Consider the following 14,874-nt stretch of genomic DNA (forward strand, 5'->3'; position numbering starts at 1 on the left):
CTTCTGGTTAGCAGATGGGTGCTTTAGACACTTTACCACCAAGCATCCTTGAAATAGAATGAGTTCATTTTTTTTCTCTATAGAATAAATATCACTTTGTTATTATCTCTTAAATGGCATTATTATCTTGTGACTCATCCCTTGAGATGCCTCAAATGCCTTGTATTCAGATAGACTGTATGGTCCCTGAGGCTAGGAACTGGTCAGACACCACTGTTTCAACCCCACTACAGCAAACAGCAGAGCTTCATAATTTCATTGTCTCATGACTAACGCAGAGGGTCTACTGAAAAGGCATATTCTGAGTCAGGAGGCCAGGCCAGTGCCTCACATCCTAACATCCTGCCTAGCATCCTCCCAGGTGAAGATGATGAGGAACATGCTAACTTGCTGCCTACGTTTTGAAAAGCAGGGCTCCACAGAAGTGGACAGCACACAGCTCTCACTGAAGAAATGTCAACTCATGACTGATCGTCAGGTGCTTTTGCATCAACCCAGCCTGCACGTGGCACTTAAGTTGCAATGATGCGATTCTTTTCATGGACATCAATTGCCACACCAGGAAAAATTCCCACAAAGATTTGTGTGGTGACTGAGCATCAACGGCTTCACTCTCATTGCTGTCGAGTTGGAACTGACACATAGCTGACCCTCCATTGGGTTTTCTGAGGCTGTAAATTGCTTGGGAGGAGATTTCCCATCTTTTCCCAAGGAGCCACTGGTGGATTCGAACTGCCTTTGGGTTAACAGCATAGTTCCCTATGGATTGTGCCACCGGAACTCCTTCAACATAGGACTGTCTAAAACATACTCTGGGGCCTTTTCTTGGAAGTAGCATTGGGAATTGCGAACATCTGATGTAAAAACGTACATACATATAGTTCCACATGTATCTAGAAATAGGACATAAAAATAATGGCTTCCACACCATTCAGATGTTTCCTTCTGGAAATTATGACATGGCTAACGTCGACACATCTGCAGTACATCTGAAATCACAGACGCACGGACAGGGGAGGGTGGAGGGTGGTAAGAACAAAACATTCCCTTACGATACCTCTATTCATCAGTACTTTGGTGAGTTGGAGACTCAGACCCATCCATAATGGGTGAGTTTTCTGTTGCTTCTCTGAACAAAGGAAAGCAGAGGAAGGAAGAGAAGAGAGGTCACGTTAAAGAGAGGAACTGGCACAGACACGATTAATAGCTTATGAAAACCAGTTGATTATAGATTCAAGAGTTAGTGACAAACTGCCTGAGCAGCCAGGCAGCACTTCCCACCCCCACGAGTGAGTCAAAAGGCATCTTTGGTTTTGTTAGGAAGGGAGGCTTGGGCCTGTTCTCACAGTTTCTCATCACACCCTGCAGGACAGTTATTGTTTGTTAGTGATAATTCAACTCAAGCTGATAAAAAAAGAGATTACTTCAAAGACCAAATTACCTTTTGGTTTCAAATTTGTTTTGAGCCCTCACTAGGCGAAACACAAGCACGGTTCAAAACCAGCTATGTGTAGGCATGTTCATAATTTTCATAAGGAGCATGCATAAATGTCAGTGAGTTTTCAATTAAATAAGTAATCATCTTTTGGGATCGGGTGAGGAGAGTCAAAGAGAGACATGGTGTAGGAAATATGGAAGCTTCTGAGAGATAGCTCACGATCTAAAGTTTCTTTTTTTAGCTGAGATGGTTTAGTCACTGGAAGTGTTGTGTGCACCGAAGACGTGACATTCCTTCATATGTCTCCCACATGATGAGGTTCTTAGTCCCTAAGGCCACATGGCCAGGGTTGCGGTGTAGATGGTAGGAAGTGTAAGCTGTTTTTAAAGATTTTGGAATAAGAACTGAGGGGCAGCCACTGCCCAAAACACAGCAAGAAGCAGTAGTGGACACAAGAACACTGTGGTCGGGACTAGAGGTTCTCCTAATACAAAAGAAGGTGGCAGGGGACAGTTCAGTGGTTGTCAACCCTGAATGCAACCAGTGGCTTGTTCAAACACAGTTTGCTAAGCCCAACTTCAGAGAGGCTAACACAGGAGATCACGAAATCATGATGGAGCTGCCCTGAGATGGAGCTGACTCATCAACATCTGGTAGATTTAACAAGACTCCAGGTGACACTGTTGTTGAGGGTCTGGAGACCACACTTTGTTGCTATATACTGTCGAGGTGGAATGGACTCAAAGCTGACCCTCAGTAGGTTTTCAAAGGCTGTAAATCACAGGGGAGGAGACTGCCTTTCTCTCCCAAAGAGCAGCTAGTGGGTTTGGACTAGATGCCTTCAGGTTGGCAGCGCAATTGCTTACCACTAGGGGTCACCAGAGCAAAATCCAAACTAAAACCCAAACAACCCACTGGCCTTGAGTCAACTGTGATTCACGGCGACCCTACAGACAGAAATGACCTGCCCCTCGGGTCTCCAAGACTGTGAATATAGCAGGAGACTGACTGCCTTGCCTGTCTTTCTCAGAGAGGCTTGGTGGGTTTGAGCCACTGACTCTTTAACAGCCCAGTGTTTAACCCACCATGTCACCTAGGCTCCGTTTGAGCAGCACTAGTATAATGAAAAAGACAAATTCCACAGAGTGAGATCTTTTAGTTGTGTAATTTTGGGCAAAGCACTGATCTTCTTTGAGTATTATCTCTAAAATGAAAATATATCAGTATTTCCCTTGCAAAATTGCTGTGGGAAATACATAAACCAATGTATATTAGAAGAAGCTCCCCAGCCTTTGAGTTCCTAGCAAACACTCAATAAATGTTAGTTCCCCTTCTCTTTCATTGAAAACAAAGGTTCCACTGTTGTTGTTATGTGCTATTGAGTCTCCTGTGACTTATAGTGACCCTACGAACAATAGCTCTGAACCCTGCCCTATCCTGAGCCAGCTCACTGTCTCAGACACATCTAACTCCATTATCTCAGTTACTGTGTCAATCCATCTCATCCAGGGTCTTCTCCTCTTGCATTGTCCAAGCATAATGTCCTTCTCCAAGGACTGGTCCCTCCTGGCAACATACACAAAGTACGTGAGATGGAGCCTCAAAATCTTCATCTCTAAGGAGCAACTTAGTTTTACCCTCTCCAGGACAGACCTGTTTGTTCTTTTTGTCGTCCATGGAATGTTCAACACTCTCCTCCAGCACCACAACTCAAAGGCATAGGTCCTCCTTCTGTCATCCTTAGTCATTGCTCTCTGATGCTTATCAAGTAATTGAGAAGACCATGGCCTGGATAAGGCACACGTTAGTCAGAATACTGAGATCATTGCTCTTTAGCACTCTGAAAAGATCTCTGACAGCAGATTTTCCCAATACAATTTGTCTTCTGATCTCCTAGTACTAGTACTAGTACTCCTAGTACTGCTAGTACCAAGAGCGTTGATTGTGGATCCAAGCAAGCTGAAATTAACAACTTCAATCTTTTCTCCATCCATCATGGTGCTACCAGTTGGCTCAGTAGTAAAAATCTTTGTCTTCTTGATGTTGAGCTTCAATTCATATTGAAGACTGCCATCCTTGACCTTCTGCCACAAAAGCTTCAGGTGCTTCTCATTTTTCTGCAAGCAAGGTTATGCCAGCTGCATAATGTTGTGTAGATGATGCCAATTCTGATGCCATTCTCCTCTTTATAAAAACCAGCCTTCCAGATGATCTGTTCCATATATATATTGAAAAAATATGGAAACAAGATGCATCCCTGATGCATTTCCAGATTTTTGGACCATGCAGTGTCTCCTTGCTGTTCTGACAATTGCTTCCTGGTTCAAGTATATGTTACACATGAGCACAGAGAGGTGTTCAGGAATTCCCATTCTTCTCAAAGTTACCCACAGTTTGTTAAGATCCACATATTAAGACTGGTTTAAAGTCACTACTGATAAAAATGCAGGAACAAATTACATTGGCCAGTCTGAGAGTTTGAAAAGCAGGGAGTCCATTCTGGTACCCTGTTATTTTCCGATCAATTCAGAGAAAAAGTTCAACATTTTCCCAGACATCCTCAGCAAACTAGAAACTGGTAAAACATGTGGGTAAAGGGATCCCTTCCTTATTCTTTTAACCAACAGGTAGTGACAACATTTAACACCCACTTAAGAGGCAATGTGTTAGGACAGAAGAGAGGAAAGCTGATTTGCTGTGCCCATCTGACCCTTCTGAGATCCTAACATTCCAAATGCTCACTAGATTATACGCTTTGTGTCAACATTTAAAGCTACACAAGGGGCTGAGTTTTGATTTTTATTACTTTTTTTCCATGAGCACCCTCTAGACAAAAATCTCAAGATACTTGACTCCTTTTTAATAAAAATTTTCATTTTATTGTGATAAAAGGCATTCACCAGAAATTTTGCTTCTTTGTCCATGTAAATTTGGTGACATTAGTTCTACAAGCATACCTCAGGGATGCCATGCATTTGGTTCCAGACCATTGTAATAAAGCAAATATTGCAATAAAGCAAGTCACAGGAAATTTTTACTTCCCAGTGCACTCCATACTCCGCAGTCTATTATAAAAAGAGCCATCGTGGTACAGTGCATACAATGGACACCAACCAAAAGGTTGATAGAATCACCAGCTACTCTGAAGGAGAAATATGGTCTGTCTCCTCCTCTAACGATTTACAGCCTCGGAAACCTGATGTCACTGTGAACTGGAACTGACTCAATACCAGTGGGTTTGGTTTTTATAGTGTACAACAGCATGGTGGAAAAGTCTGAACTTTAGGGGAATTACAAAAGTATGACACAGAAACATGAAGTGATCCCATGTTGTTAGGGAAAAGGGCATCAATAGATTTGCTTGATACCAGGTTAGCATAAACTTTCCATTTGTAAAAACACCCGCAGTATTTGTGGAGTGCAACAAAGCCAAGGGCAATCAAATGAGGCACGCCTGCATTTACCAGGCTGCACTCTGTTTATAACACTGTCCTCTTCCAAAGGTTGTCAACACCCTAAACATAAAATCAAGCACTTGATTCATTTCACACGCTGATTAAGAACAAGAGCCTGCCAAAGGCAGGGATGGGGTCAGAACCTCCTGCTCCTTCATAAGACCTATCCTGATGAAACAGGGGACACACTGAGAAGCATGCACATCCTCTGGCCTAGGGCCCACCCCAGGGAGTTGTGTAATCCATATGCCCTTCCAACCCCTTCTCTCTCATGCTTGGCATTCTGAAGTCTGCCTAGGTATGGCCAGTATCCAGATCAAATGCTAAGAAGTCATAATCTAAGGGGTAGGGGATAGTGTGAAGACTTCTGATCAAAGCAGCACAGTTCTGGAAGCCACTGCCTACTTAACAGAGAGGAAATAACACTTCATCTGGTTATAAAGGGATGGCAGTGAGGGGAAAGGGAGAGAAAAACAATTCATGATGCTGCTTCTGAAAGTCATATGAACCATCCTCTTTCTCTTCAATGATGAAGACTACTCACTGTTATTTTGCTAATTAAAAAAATACTATGTAAAAAATACTATGTCGTAATATTATAAGAGAATAGTCTCATACATTGCTATCCTCATACACTGCTGATAAAGAAATATGATGTCATAAATACTACGAGATAATAGAGTCGCATCTATTGCTATTCTCCTCCTAACTGACAAGGGATATTGACAGTCACTTTAGAACCTAAGAACAGAGGATAAAAGGTCTGAAAAAGAAAACTCACCCAGTCTGCCAGGTTAAGGTGTGGTGGGGACTGCTTGGAGGGGTCGCTCCAATTTCACTTGACGGTGTTGAGCTTCTCTGGCTTTGAGGTAAGGCAGCTGTATGTGGTGCAGGGAATGCAGAGAGAAGGAGGGGATCAGACATGGGAAGAAGCGTATACGTCCCTGGACTCTATGAACTCAGCCACCAGGAGTCCCCATTTCTAGAGATGCAAGATATGATCCCACGGCAAGGCCACAGAATGACCCCGTCAATCCACCTCATTACATTTTCTCCTCAAAACCAGCAGCCCATCTTGTGTCTAGCTGATCTGGGATTCATACCCTTTCTGACAGATAAGTGGTAACTTCCCGGCCTGCACAGCAGCCATCTGAAGCCAATACAGTCTGTGAGGAACAGCTGGACAGGGCTAATGAAAAACAAGTCCTATTTCTCTGGATTTTGCCTTTTTATATGTGGTCCAAGTGTGTTACAATTATGCTTTTTACTAAGAAAAGAATGAATGGAAATCCAAAATCTCTGTACGTTTTCGTTAAAATTAATAATAATAAAAAATTTAAAAAGAAAGATAAGAAGACTTTCAAAAAGGTTCTTGGAGCTTGCTCTCTTTGCTGTTTCAGGCTTTTAATTTCAGTATAATCCAAAAGGGATAGCAGGATTCTCAATGAGATGCACTGACAGAGTGGTGACAATGAGCTCAAGCACAGGATGGGCAATGTTTCATTCTGCTGTACAGAGGGTCACTATTAATTTACTTTTGATAGAACAGAAACACTATTTCTCTTTTATTTTTATAAAACTCTTGTTTTCTAACAGGGTCACTAATCTAAAGATTATACTTTTTAATGGTAAGTATATACCATATTTATTAATTTCATTTGCAGAATCTTCTTGGGAAGTCAATGGCAAACTTCACTGGGCATATTTCACACGTCTGAAGGGGCTTGAGAAGATTTTGGGACCTTGAAGTACTTTATACCCATGACTATCTGAATCACTTTCATTCTGATCCTCTATTACTTGGTCAAAGACTCACAGTAAGTCAAGAGGGTTCCTAGACTGAATGCACCCCCAAATCAGTTATTTATTACCTTTCTTTAAGATAGTCCCATTTCTGATCTTTGCCCTCACTTAACTGTCTTTTTGGCTACAAGTTGAAATCCTTCTATTTGGTTTGACTCATTTTATTTTAAACTTGTTAGCAGAATACTCATGTCTCACAATCTTCCTTCCCTTTCCTCTTCTACCTACCACCAGTCGAATGCAGAAGTCCTTGTTACTTTTACGTGTCTTCCTGTTAGTGATGTGGGTGTGTAAGTGGCCTGGTAAAGTGGAGAGCCAGTGAAAAAGAGGAAGACCTTCAACGAGACAGGGTGATACCGTGGCCCCTACCATGTGCTTATGCATGGTGGAGATTACGCGGATGGTGCTGGAGCAGGCAGTGCCTTTCACTCTGCTGTACACAAGGTCACTGTGAGTCGGAGATGGGCTGACGGCATTGAACAACAAGTGCTGAGAACAGTACTGACATATTGTCCTAGCTCAAGATATCACAGTCATTATTCCTCAGAGCTCCCTTAGAAAGGAAAGCAAATGTCATTTCTATCAGGAAAGAATGTTTTCTTCTATATTTTACTGTCCAGTGCTTTTAGAGTACATGTTTCATAATCGGATTTTAAGAGAGAATATCAAGGTATTGAAAACATGTCACAAAAAAATTTGTAGCTATACCATTACTGATACGTGAAAAGCAGAGTGTGGCGGGACTGTCTGTAAAGTGACTGGTGAAGGTAAAGGCAGAGTTTAGGCACTTTGCTAGGCAGCTCTTGTGCCCCACAGTGGAGATAACGGCCAGATCTCAGAGCTTCAAGGCTCAAATTATAACCCTAAATCAGCTCTCCTTTGCAAGGGTGCAAAGTGGAGCCTCTGATTTGCCAATATCACACTTTCCATGGGAGTAAACGTACATTTTTGACTGGATAACCTGAGGCAGGATTTAAAATAATAACTTCCTGAGATTCCTGTCCTTACAAGAAGTAAGAAGCAAGGCTGGTTACCTATCTACTAAAGACGAGAAAGCCAAAGAGCTTATCCAGTCACTTCTGGAAGGTCAGCTATAAAGTCCACTTCCCTATCCTCATCTTTCCCTTAGCATGAACGTGACCTCTTTTACTGTTTCTGCAAAACCAGCATTCAAAAGGGAGGGAAACCAGAAGAGGCCTAAAAACTTCAAGACTCACAACTTCAAGCCTGATAAGAAGGCCCTAGAATCAAGGATCTCTTGGTTCCTCACTGCCATGGGGCTAGGGGAGCTTCCAGGAAGCCTTTGAAACACCTGAGTGGCTCACAGCCCGGCTTCACCCCTTCGCCCTCGTCCTGGTATGCACCTCACCTGATGTGGCCTTGCACATCTGGGGCATCCTGGTGACCCTGCTGTGCGCCACGAAGGTGCTCTGGGAGGAGGTGCTGTACTGGGAGCCGCTGTCCGAGGAGGTGGAGCTGGTGTGCGACAGGCGGCTGTGCTCCTTGTGCGAGGCGGTGGAGCGCTGGTACCACTGGCGCAGCTCGTCGGAGACGGCGGCGCGGCCCTTGTCGTGCGCGCCCTCGCGGCCCAGCGACGGAGTCCGGATGATCTGCGAGCGCGAAGGCGTCAGCCGCACGGCGTCGCCCTCGTCGCCGTGCCAGCTCTCCTTGAACATGCCTCCCGCCGTGTAGGAGTTGGAGGTCTTGAACTGCGCCTTGACGCTGTAGTGGCCCTCCTGGTCGTTCTCCAGGCTGCGCACCACCACGGGCGTGGCGCTGCCCTCGATGTACAGCGGGTACTCCTTGATGCGGTACTGCGAACTCGGCTGGCTCTGGCTGTGCAGGTAGACCCCGTGCGGGCCCGCGCCATTGCGCGCCGCCAGGTTGGGCATGCTCCCCGAGTTCGAGGACACCAGGTTGCCCGCCGACTTGTGCCGCTGCCGCTGCCGCTCGCGAGCCTTGGATGGCGAGTCCTCCGCCAGCGTGGAGTAGTTAGGGTTCATCTGGGCTGGGTAGTAGTGCTCCGAGCTGGAGTGGCTGGTGCAAGAGGAGCAATCGTCCATGGGGTCTGAGCCGTTGCTGCTACGAGTCCTTGGGGTGTAGAAGTCGGGGCTCCCCGTGTCATTCTCAGAGCCTAGGAGCTTGCCCTGGGACTCCAGGCTGGAGCTCCGATGCCTAAAGTGCAATGCGAGGCTGTGCAGTCGCGTGGGGCTGATGTCCACTGACCTGCAGGGAGACGCTCAGGTTGGTCAAGGAGGGAGCCAGGCGGGGTAGGGTTAGGGAGGGAATGAAAGAGTGGACTTAGGAAGAAGTAGACATAGGTTGGCTGAACCTCCCAGAAAACGTGTGTCTAGGAACTGGAGAGTCTAAGACAGAGATGTCCTAGGAATCCAAACATTTCATGTAATTCTCATGTGAAGACAGTGGAAGGCCGACTGGAGGCAGAGTCCAGGGCCTCCCCTGGTTATGGGGTGGGAAAAGTACTGAGAGGGCACAGGGAGTCTAAAACAGCTGGGGGTGGGGCGGGCTGGGGGGGGGTGAGGACTGATACAATATATGGGCTACCTATCTCTTAGAGTTTTAAATGGTAGAAAGAGATTCTTTGGATATTAAGAGAACCAACAGAAGCATGTCTTAAACTTCTGTTAAGCAATATGGAAATCTCATTTTTGTAGGCCATACTCCAAAAGAGGCACTTTGTATGGCTCAACTAAACTGTATTATGAAACCTACCTTAATGATTTCCAGTTCCTGTAAAGACTCTAACATGGAAGGTTGGTGGAACAATTAAAATGAATACAAAATACTTTGTTTATAATCCAGTCCATTTACCTGAGTCCATACCTATAAATATCACTATGACACAGCAAACTGTGATGCTGGAGGTGGAGACGACATGTGAAATCCACAGGCTGCACTGGCTCAGTACAGGGAGAGGGGAGCCCCAGTTCCGACTGTTCTGGCCCTTCAGGACCTGACCCTGTCCTCTACCACTCCTCTTTTCTCAATCACACGTGGAGCTACACTGACCTCCTTGTAACATGTCAAGCATATGTCTGCCTTCAAGGTCTCTGTCCTTGTTCTTCTCTGACTGTGCTACTCTTCTCCCTGTTAGCCAGTTAGCTTGACTCCCCAATTCATTCAAGTTCCTGCTCAAATTTCCCTTTTCTGATGCTTCTAGTTGAAATATTATTTCTCTACCTCCATATTCTGTTCATTTTCTTCATTGCTTATTAGCAGTTGACATTCTTTCCTTCTGCATGACAGCTTTGATGTTAGCTGCCACTGACTTCATTCCAACTTAGCGCAATCTAAGTACGCAGAGGAGAACGGCTCCATAGGGGTTTCAAAGTTTTGACCTTTCAGAAGCAGATTGCAGGTCTGTCTGCTTAGGCGCCAAGGTGTTTGAACCACCAACCTCTGGTAGTCAACCTAGCCATCAACGATTTAATCTTTGTACACCCCAGAGACTGCTTCAGGGTGATTCTATATTAAAACACAAGCCTGATGAGAGCAGGGGTGTGGTTTACTTTGTTCAGTGCTGTATCTTCAGCACCTAGAAGAGAACTGGTGCATAGAAGTAGTCAATATATATCGTGTGACTAAATGAATGAACAAATGGGAGAATTTCCATGGAGAGCTCACCCTTACCTTATATAAAATGGTCCAAGACTTGAGGAAGATCATATAATATGTCCTTTGAGGTATGGTTCTTACAGAATCAAATCAATTGTTGGTAAAATGGAATGATGACCTTGGTTTTACTTTTTTAAAAAATTAAAGGTATAATTCACTGGAGTCTAGTATTTGCTTATTTACTTTCTATTAATTTATATCTTGAACCACTTAAAGGAAGTCTCATATGAATGGAGGGCCTCAGGAGAGAGGTCCAGAGAGCCTGCCTTGTGAACCGGCCTCCTGTTCATGCCGTCTGCCTCCAGGCACCTCTGGATCCTCTGCAGTCTTGTCCACTGAACATGGTCAGTGGGACATAATAAGTCTTTGGGCTAATATGAACAAATCCCTTCCAGTTCCTTTTAGGGAGAACCTACCTCACTTTTAGCCCTGCCTTTGCCCACTCGTTCTTTGGGCTGTTTTACATAGAAGGTCCTGGTATCTTGGAGGGGGAGCATGAAGGACTGCAAACTCACCTAGTGGAATGGACGTAGTGGGGACTCCGGACCCGCAGATCGGGGGTAGACGGCATGCTGGACTGGGAGTTCCAGTGAGGGAGGCCTCGGATAGGGCTGTTCTGTAAGGAGTTGCTTCCTCCTCCTGCTTCGGCACAGCTTCCCGTGCTGGGGAAGCGCTTGTGGCTACTGCAAACCAAAGGAAGCCAGGCTGATCACTGCCACACAAACCAGCACCTTCCCTCACAAAGCTGACTAGCTGCAGGACATAAATCATACTGTTTTGAAAGCTTGTCCAGGACTCCTGCCCACCTCACTTCATATCTCTATTAATTCTCAGTCTTTCTACCAGTAGAGGGGTGGGGGAAGTGCTTACTTGACCACCTGAGAAAATACTGGATGGAGACTCTTGTTATCCTTCTCTGTAGCACGTAGGCACCAAGAGAATATGCTGCAAAGTCCCTGCCCTTAGCCACTGTTGTTTGGTTTTTTCCTTCCCCCCCCCCTTCAAGACCAATATCTATTTCTCCAAGTCTTTACTGGGAGCTTTAAGGGATATAATGAAAATAAATAGGGAAAACTGAGAAATGAGGCCAAAGTGTCTACCACGAGTTTAATTTTACCTTAAAAAACACCTTATAAACTCTGAAATCTCAGTCCAGTGGTAAACGGATAATGCTCAGCTGAGGTTACAGCTGTTGGTTCTGGAATTCTGGCGGATGGTGGTGGAGTGTATGAACCACTCTGGGATTTGCCTGAGTGGACTCTCATTTGCCATTTTGAATGAGCGCTGCCAAAGATGTCCAATTAATTCCCATGAAATTTAACATTAACGCCATCTGCCAACAAGGTGTGAGCCAAAATCCAAATGGAATGACCTGCACCTCAGCTAGGGTAGCAGCAGAGGGCGCTGTGTGCACAGTACCGTTGCAAGACAAGCGCAGGAGGAAATGCGTTGAGGTGGCTTTTGTAATTTGTGGATGTGCTACCTGAGATGCAATCATTTAGTTTTGGTTTTTTTTTAAAAAAAAACAACAAAAAACAAAACAGTGATCTCGTTTGGCTTTCTGGTCTCAGCCCCAGCTCACCTGGAATGACTGTGGGAGGAGCGTTTCTTGACCTTCTCATAAGGCTCATCCAAGGAGGACTCGCTCCACATTTTGGGCTTTATGGGTGACTTGTCATAGTCGTTCCGGTGATAGTGCATCTGCCTGAGTCCCTCCAGGGACTGGGGAGGAGGGGGCCTGTTGTGCGATGGCGGCCGAGGAGGGAGTCCCTTGTGAGGAGACTGTAAGGGGGATATTGTGCTGGTAACCTGAGAGTCTTCTGCAGAAAGACAAAAAGAAGGAGAATTTGAGCAAGGACCTTCTTTCCCACCAGACCCTGTCCTCATCCCAGGTCAGGAACTTGAAGTCAGCAGGCAAACCCACTCTTTTGAGGAGACTAGAAACTTTTCCCTGATGCCAAAGCAAGTCAGGATAAATCAAGCCACCAGACCAGAACAAATGAATCTCAAACTCCATACAGAATTAACTGAAAAAGAAACATCACTGTTGATTAGACACAGGTGGAATAAACTCTGAAATTTATGGATATTGTTAGGTGCTGTGGAGTCGCCTTAGACTCAAGGCGACCCTATATACAGTAGATCCAAACAATGCCTGATCCTGTGCCATTCTCACAATCTCTATAGTGCCCACTCTTGCCGCTAAGGACCCCCTGGACTCCGTGTCTTCCATGACAGTTGTTTTTCTGACTGTCTGTGGTATAGTCAATGACGCTATTGTTATTTTTTTTAAATTTTATTTTATTATTTTTGTGTGCGTGTACCATCAAATCAGATCTGACTGGTACAGGAGGAGATTGCCCCTCCTTCCCCAGCAGAGCATCTGGTGGATTCGAACTGTGTGCCTCTGGGATTGTAGTTGAAGCTCTTTGCCACTAGGCCACCAGAGCTCCCCTGACGCTATTGTTATTATGTACCATCAAGTTGACTACAACTCAGAGAGGCTCTATGAACAACAGTTCTGAACCCTATCTTGAGACAATCTGTCTCTGACACAGTTGTCCCCAGTGCCGTAGTCACTGTGTCAATCATCTCATTCAGGGGCTTCCTCTCTTGTGCTGACCCTCCATCATTTTAAGCATGATGTCCTTCTCTCAGCAACATGCCCAAAGTTTGTGAAATGGAGCTTCAAAATCCTTGCCCCCAATGAGCAACCTTTTTCACTTTCTCCAGGACAGACTTGTTTGTTCTCTTTGCAGTCTATGTTACGTTCAATACTTTTCTCCAGCACCACAATTCAGAGGCATTGTTTCTTCTTCTGTCATCCTTAACCACCGTCCAGCTCTCTAATATATAGTAAGTAATGGAGAAGACCATGGTTTGAATCAGGCACACCTTAGTCTCTAGACTAGCATTGTTGTTCCTTAGCACTCTGGAGAAGTTCCTGACAGCAAATGTTCCAAAAGCAACTAGTCTTTTGATGTCCTGATGGCTGGTGCCAATAGTGTTGATTGTAGATCCAAGCAAGATGAAATTGTTAACAACTTAAATCTCTATCTATCGTGATGGCCTGGTACTTTGTTTTCTTGATGTTGGGTTGCAATCCATATTGAAGATTGCGGACCTTGACTTGCAGCAAATGCTTCAAAGACACCTCAGTTTCAGCAAGCGAGGTTGTGTCATCTGCGTAACTAAGATTGTTGATGAGCTTTCCTTCAATTCTGATGCCACATTCTTCTTCATAAAGTCCAGCCTCCAAAATTATCTGTTTTGAATATAGATTGAAAAGATTATGAAGAAATGACACATCCCTGCTGTAATCTTTTCTTGATTTTGAACCATGCAGTGTGTCCTTGCTCTGTTTATATGACTGCTTCCTGTGTATAGGTTAACGGATAAGTATGGATTTTGCATGAGCTGAGTCAAGTGTTCTAGGATTCCCATTCTTCTCAATGTTAGCTACAATTTGTTGTGGTCCACTGTCAAATGCCTTTGCATAGTCAATAATACAAAGTCTGAAGGCATCACTACTTCTTTGATCTTCCTTATTCCTTGCCCAACTTCCACATTCATATGTAGCAATTTATTAAGTGCCATAAACAAAGGATTAGTTTATACCAAACAGCAAACTGTGGGTGCTACTTTTTTTCTCTCAATAGCCATCAAGTTAAAAAAAAAGCCACCAAGTTTCCCATTTGTTCTGGAGAAGCTCAAGGTCCATGAGAGTGGGAATTTCTGTGAGTTCACTGCCTAGCTTACACACAGTTGGAAAAAAATGAGTAACTGCATATCTTTCAAGGATAATTACCTGCTTGTGGTTCTGGATATCCATGCCATCTACTCACTTTTTGTTTTCTATCTAATATTATTTTTTTTAGTATCTTTTTGTAATATTTTAATTGTGAAACAATCAAATTTTTTGGGAATTTCACACGTGAGAAGAGAGAGAAAGAGGTGTGAAAAATTAACAAATAGGTGAGTTAGGTGACGGGAAAGGCAGTAAGGGGTTGATCAGACATTGTAATTAATTAACTACATTGGCCAACTGTAATTAATGGTATAGAGATCTATATGGCATAGTCCATAGAGGACTGCACTGCTAACCCGAAATAAGCAACTCTCTGGCAGTGTGAATTCACCCGTGTCTCAATGAGAGAAAGAGGAAAATCTCCTGTGTGGTTTATAGCCTCAGAAAACCTGCTGAAGGGTCTGCTGTGGGTTTGAATTTGAGTAATTAAGGACATAACATGTATATGCAAGGTTGAGTGAAAAACCAGTATGATTTGTAAACTTTCACTTGAAATAAAAAACCTACCAAAATAAGAGACGGGCTGTATACAATAACTGTTAATATCTGGACATGTTATCAGGAAGGACCAGTCCCTGGTGACGGACATCGTGCTTGATAAAGTAGCTGGTCAGTGAAAGAGTTAAAACACTCAGGTACTAAAACAACTATGAGATATCATCTCACCCCAGTCAGAATAGCAAAATTTAACAGAACAGCAAGCAACAAATGCTGGCGAGGTTGTGGAGAAACTG

General features: G+C 44.2%; 1 protein-coding gene across 2 annotated transcripts in view; it reads right to left on the reverse strand.

The window, feature by feature from the left end:
* Nucleotides 1–1,046: 1,046 nt before the first annotated feature.
* FRMD4A (FERM domain containing 4A) overlaps nucleotides 1,047–14,874 on the reverse strand; it is an 852,768-nt gene continuing 838,940 nt past the window's right edge. The window contains exons 20-24 of one of the 2 annotated variants that reach the window (XM_006894277.1): nucleotides 11,915–12,152; nucleotides 10,848–11,015; nucleotides 8,066–8,922; nucleotides 5,675–5,771; nucleotides 1,047–1,129 (exon numbers count right to left, since the gene is read on the reverse strand). In XM_006894277.1, the coding sequence (XP_006894339.1) occupies nucleotides 1,060–1,129; nucleotides 5,675–5,771; nucleotides 8,066–8,922; nucleotides 10,848–11,015; nucleotides 11,915–12,152 (1,430 nt within the window). In that variant the 3' untranslated portion in view covers nucleotides 1,047–1,059. The remainder of the gene's footprint in view (nucleotides 1,130–5,674; nucleotides 5,772–8,065; nucleotides 8,923–10,847; nucleotides 11,016–11,914; nucleotides 12,153–14,874) is intronic. The other variant, XM_006894278.1, reaches the window with a different exon arrangement.

The sequence above is a fragment of the Elephantulus edwardii genome, unplaced genomic scaffold (genome assembly GCF_000299155.1).
Source record: "Elephantulus edwardii isolate Elephantulus edwardi_28Jun2011 unplaced genomic scaffold, EleEdw1.0 scaffold00139, whole genome shotgun sequence".
Lineage (NCBI taxonomy): Eukaryota > Metazoa > Chordata > Mammalia > Macroscelidea > Macroscelididae > Elephantulus > Elephantulus edwardii.